A 6,376-nucleotide genomic window follows, 5' to 3' on the forward strand; every position below is an offset into this window, starting at 1 on the left:
TCACTTCCTCTAGGTCAGTCCCCTCCCCCCCTACAGTTAGAAACACAAACAGGGAACACAGTTAACCCCTTGATCGCCCCCTAGTGTTATCTCCTTCCCTGCCAGTGACATTTTTACAGTAATCAGTGCATTTTTATAGCACTGATCGCTGTATAAATGCCAATGGTCCCAAGATATTTTGTGCAGATATTCTGTAGACTGATTAGACAAAAGTTGAACTTTTTGGAAGGTGTGTGTCCCGTTACATCTGGCATAAACCTTACACTAACCTAGCATTTCATAACAAGAACATCCTACCAACAGTCAGACCTGGTGGCGGTAGTGTGATAGTTTCGGGCTGCTTTGCAGCTTCAGGACCTGGACAACTTGCTTAATTGTATAAAAAAAGCGAATTGAGGATGAGTTGCGCTGCCTATGAACTAAACGGTGAAAAACTAAATCCCCCTTCACTGGTTAGAGTGAATTAACAAAGTTAACCCAATTTTAAGTGCTTTAAACCTCCTGCAAAACCTGCAATCACATTAATCGGTGCATAGGTGCTATACTAAACCACCAATAACAGAGGTAATAAAAGTACAAAAGATAATTTGTTAAAAATAAATGTGAAAATAAAAGTGAAAATACAAATCCACTTTACGCAGCATGTGTAATCCACACTCAAATGATTAATTACAATCCACCTTTTGCTGAATTTTAAATACACTTCCACAGTGTTTTTGAGTGTTTGGAGTGTTGTACCAACCACTGTGCAAAAAACAACAGAAAATTTCTATGCATATATACATATGATGACATGTAAAAAATGACTGTGCAATAGGCAGTCCAATAAAAAAATCATATCATAGCAGGGGTGGACTGACCATTGAGCCACTGCCCGAGGGCCCTGGGCCACTAGGGGGCCCCATCAGGGTTGCCAGCCTCAGTAAAACCAGGGACAGTATGTATACATTTTTTTACATCTGTCTGTGTATACTGTGTGTACATGTATGTGTATACTGTGTGATTGTATACTGTGTGTGTGTATACTGTGTGGCCCCATAATCTCTGATTGCCTGGGGGCCCCATAATCTCCTATTGCTCGGGGGCCCCATGAGTTATCAGTCCGCCCCTGTATCATAGGGAACGGTTCCTGGTCTCCCGCTGTCACTGGATCATGGGACAGTGATTTTATGGCCCCACTAGTGTATCCTCATATAGAAAGAAGATGGGCTCCAATAGTGTAATTCCGGATAACAGCATTTATTGATATTGAAAAACAGATAAAAAAACAAAAAAACTAAAACAGAACATATATAAATAAACTTGCCATAATTGATGGAACCATGAATTCTGCTCTCTACCAGGAGATCAATCAGTTCCTCAAGCTCAAGTGCACTTGGATTATGCAGAAACACAATGAGCCAAAACACACCAGCAATTCCACTTCTGAATGTCTCAGAAAAAATGAAATTAAGATTTTGGAGTGGCCTAGTCAAAGTTCAGACTTAAATCCGATTGAGATGCTGTGGCGTTTAGGGTGTAGCCCTCTTCTGTTTGAACAATGTTGGTAAACATTGTGTCTGATGGTCCCTTAGAATGCTGCAGCTTCTACAGCTGATGTGACATTCTTTTTTTTTTTTTAATAAAGGACTTATCTTGTTTTGATTTATTTTTGACACTTTTTTGGTGAATGAGTAGGGGTACAGTGTACTCATCTACCTTCTGACATTAATCTGAAATTTGCTGATCATCTCCCTCATAATCACTGACATTCACCTCCATGTTCCTATGTATTTCTTCCTACAATGTACCCCTACTCATTCACATAAGGGAGGGGGTGGGGTCTGTGGGATCTGGGGGCCCCCTTCCTAAAGGGGGCTTTCCAGATTGCAATAAGCCCCCTGCCCGCAGACCCCGTCAACTGCAGCCCAGGGTTGTGGGGAAGAGGCCCTTGTCCCCATCATGCCCCAGCATGCGCCCCCACCGCACCCCCTATATTGAGGGCATGTGGCCTGGTATGCCCCCCCTTTCCTGTCAGGGTGCGTGTTTGGTTAAGGGTCTGGTATGGATTTTGTAGGGGGCCCCAAGCTTTTCTTTTTACTTTTTGGTATGGGGTTTCCCTTAAAATTGATACCAGGCCCAAAGGCCCTGGTATGGATTGGGAGCACCCCACACAATTTTTTAAAACTTTTTTCTATTGCCAGCAATGTTTTTTTTTTTCATTCAGCTGTCAGCGGGGAAGCCCATTGCCAGCTGATGATTCATCCATGGTTAACCACTTGCCAACCTCCGAATGCCGATATACGTCCTCACTTTGAGGACGGATATCATTGTTAAGGCAGCAGCTAGCTGCCATAACCCCGGTATCCTCGTTTTCAGCCGGCAGTCGGCTACAAGATAAAAGTGATCTCTGCGGCGGATTCGCCCCGAGATCACTTTTATGGGAGGCCCCCCTCCCGCTGCTCTCCGGTGCCCTCTGCCGCTTACCGGAGCCATCGGCAGCAGCGGAGGCAAACCTGTCCTCTCACTGGCTGTGCATAGAGGTGAGTGAGGGGAAGATGGCCCCCACCCATCTCCATTACACTGCAGGACGCAAGCGATGTCAAAACGTCACTTCCGCCCACAGCTCTTAAAGGGACTTTTTTTTAAATAAATACACCTCACACAGTACACAAAAACACCAGCTAGGCACACAGTTACCCCTTTTATCACCTCTGATGTTTAACCCCTTCCCAGCCAGTGTCATTAGTACAGTGACAGTGTATATTTTTCGCACTTATCACTGTATTAGTGTCACTGGTTCCCGCAAAATGTCAAAAGTGTCAGTTAGTGTCAGAATGTCCACCGCAATATCACAGTCCCACTATAAGTCCCTGATAGCCGTTATTACTTTAATAAACAAGTAAATAAATTAAAATGCTGGTAGGTTAATTGGATCCTGTCTAAATTGGCCCTAGTATATGTATGAATGTGAGTTAGGGACCTTAGATTGTAAGCTCCTTGAGGGTAGGGACTGATGTGAATGTATAATGTATATGTAAAAGTGCTGCGTAAATTGACGGCGCTATATAGTACCTGAAATAAATAAATAAATAATAAATAAATAAATATAACCAATAGTTTGTAGATTCCATAATGTTTGCGTAAACCAATCAATATAACCTTATTGGGATTTTTTTTTTTTACCAAAAATATGTAGTAGGATACTGTACATATTGGACTACATTTATGAAGAAATTTGATTTTTTACATTATTTATAGGATGTGTTATATAGCGGAAAGTGAAAATATTATTTTTTTTTTTTCAAAATTGTCGGTCTTTTTTCGTTTATAGCGCAAAATATAAAAACCGCAGATGTGATCAACTACCACCAAAAGAAAGCTCTATTTGTGGGAAAAAAAGACACTATTTTAATTTTATTTTAATTTTAATTTTTTATTTTAATTTTTATTTTAAATGAATATTATTTGGGTTCAGCGTTGCATGACCGCACAATTGTCAGTTAAAGTAACGCAGTGAACGTGTTTCAAAAAAGGGGGTAAACCTTCCAGAGGTCAAGTTTTTGGAACCTTTTTTTTTTTTTTAGTCCTATTAATACAGCCTGCCCTCCCAGAACTACCACACAAATGAAAATAAATATAAAATTTAAAGAAAGTCATGTTTTTATTTTTGATGTTTTCTCTGCATCTTGGATAAAACGACAACTGAAATTACGCTCTGCTCTATGTATTCTGCAGGAAGTCCAAGATTTCCGGTAAATAATTATAACATTTGGAATAGCTAACAGTAATAAGGAACTGGCTCCTGATTTCTGCACCAAATTTGAAATCTACATGTGGATTTTTTTTTTCTTCAAGAATATTTAAATATTATACTTTAAGTACATTCTTGTTGATTGATTGATTTATATATATATTTCATCATAAAAATGCATGAATGGAAAATATTTCAATGGGGAATCAGACAAATGCTAATGAATTCTATCTCTCTGGATTATCTGACCTTTCAGCTCTTCAGCTCCCTCTGTTCCTCTTCTTCCTTCTCATCTACTTTCTGACATTAATGTGGAATCTGCTAATCATCTCCCTCATAGTTGCCGACTCTCACCTCCACGTTCCTATGTATTTCTTCCTTGGGAACCTGGCCAGCATGGACCTCTGTTATTCCTCAGTCACCGTCCCTCGAATGTTGTTTGACCTTCTCACCAAGACTAGAAAAATTCCCAAAAAGGCTTGTGTAACCCAAGTCTTCTTTTTTATATTTTATGCCAACGCTGAAATTTTTCTGTTGGCTGTCATGTCCTATGATCGATATATTGCCATCTGTCAGCCATTACATTACACACAGATCATGAATTTCAAACTGTGTGTACAGTTGGCATCCATTGCATGGTTTCTTGGTTGTGTCCATTCTTTGGTCCACACACTTTATGTCCTAAATCTAACATTTTGTGGATCAGATATTATAGAAAATTTCTTCTGTGACCTTCCACAGTTGCTTCAGATCTCCTGCAGTGATGTCTCCATTAATGTTCTCCTCATCTTTCTCTTGGGTGGCCTTCTAACCGCATGTGCTATAATGCTTACGTTCCTGCCCTATGTCTATATATTCAAAACTGTCCTGAAAATACAAGTTAAAGGTAAAAGGAGTAAAGTTTTCTCTACATGTTCCTCTCACCTGGCAGTGGTCTTCATATTTTATTTCTCCTCTATGTTTAATTATTTTAAGCCAAGCACTAATCATAATTTTGCAGCTGACAAAGCATTGTCCGTCTTTTACACCATAATTGTTCCTCTCTTCAATCCTCTGATATACAGTCTAAGGAACCAGGATATCAGAAAAGCCTTTTGCGATGTTGTAAGGAGTATCATCTTCATCGCGATACAGAATTTATCAAAGCTAAACCCTCGTTCCTAAACACTGGAAATATACAGAGGTCCCTTGCATGACATTTATAAAAGTTCAATGACAAGCTGCTTTCTTAAAATATATCACTACAAAACTGTGCTGATTTTAGGTTAATAAGAAGTTAAAACTCTAGACAGTCAAAAAGCATCAAAACCTAAACAGAAAGTCCAAATCCAAAATGGCTTCCATATAAGAAATAATCTACAGGTGCTGCTTTCACTGCTCCTACACCTGTTAAAAAAAAAAATTAAGCTTCTTACTAGAAGAACATGACCCCTATCTACTGAGGTCATAGGCCCGTATAGGTCATCACTGGAAATCAGGCTGGCAACCTCCAAAGTGAACACTCAGCAATCAATTATCACCTCTGCAAATATACCAAACATGGACCATAGGAAGACAGAAAACAAGGCACCTAGCTCCATCCAGTAAAGGATAATGGTTATTAACTTAACCACTTGCTTACTGGGCACTTAAACCCTCCTCCTGCCCAGACCAATTTTCAGCTTTCAGCGCTCACACTCTTTTAATGACAATTGCGCGGTCATATAACACTGTACCCAAATAAAATTTTTATCATTTTTCCCCCACAAATACCACCACTTTTGGTGGTATGTGATCACCTCTGCGGTTTTTTATTTTTTGTTAAAAAAATGAAAAAAGACCGAAAATTTTGAAAACAAGAACAAAACGGTTTTAAATTTTGCAAACAGGTAATTTTTCTCCTTCATTGATGTACGCTGATGAGGCTGCATTGATGGGCACTAATATGCGGCACTGATGGGTACTGATAAGGCGGCACTGATGGGCACTAATAAGGTGGCACTGATAGGCAGCACTGGTGGGCACTGTTGAGGCAGCACTGGTGGGCACTGAGAGGTGGCACTGATGGATGGCATGGATTGGTGGCACTGATGGGCACTAATGGGCTGCACTGAAGGGCATTGATAGGTGGCACTAAAGGGCACTAATGGGTGGCACTGATAGCTGGCACTGATGGGTGGCACTGATGGGCACTGATGGGTGGCAGTAATGGGAACTGGTAGGTGACACTGATAGGCAGCCCTGCTAGATGGCACTGATGAGGCACTGATTGGCATCACTGGTGGGCATTGATAGGTGGCAATCCTGGGCATTGATAGGTAGCACTGATATTCACTGGTGGGCACCGATTGATGGCACTGTGGGCACTGGCAGGTGGCACTAGCAGGTGGTACTGCTTGGCACAGATGAGGCGGCTATGCCTCTTCCTCTTCGGGACTGATGTCCCTTCAACAGAATCTGGTGATTGTCTTTTTTTTCTCTTTATGCTGTCAGCATGAGGAGCGGTAAATGATTACTGAGCTTCTGTTTACATCACGTGATCAGCTGTCATTGGCTGACAGCTAATTATGTGGTAAGAGGCCGGTCTGTGATCACCCGAGTCTCATTGACTCAATGATCACAGGGCGCACTGTGCGCAAACTGCAGGGGGCACACAGGGGGCGT

The 6,376-nt window shown here is 41.1% G+C and overlaps 1 protein-coding gene across 1 annotated transcript; it reads left to right on the forward strand.

The window, feature by feature from the left end:
• Positions 1-3,931: 3,931 nt before the first annotated feature.
• LOC141147482 (olfactory receptor 1C1-like) lies at positions 3,932-4,897 on the forward strand. The gene has a single exon (XM_073634718.1). It carries the CDS (start codon positions 3,932-3,934, stop codon positions 4,895-4,897), a length of 966 nt encoding a protein of 321 aa, XP_073490819.1.
• Positions 4,898-6,376: the final 1,479 nt, after the last annotated feature.

Source organism: Aquarana catesbeiana, linkage group LG06 (genome assembly GCF_042186555.1).
Source record: "Aquarana catesbeiana isolate 2022-GZ linkage group LG06, ASM4218655v1, whole genome shotgun sequence".
In the NCBI taxonomy this organism is placed as follows: Eukaryota; Metazoa; Chordata; class Amphibia; order Anura; family Ranidae; genus Aquarana; species Aquarana catesbeiana.

Bases quoted from the DNA above. Each gene is read 5' to 3' on its own strand.
- LOC141147482 (XM_073634718.1), top strand. From the start codon at position 3,932: ATGGGGAATCAGACAAATGCTAATGAATTCTATCTCTCTGGATTATCT.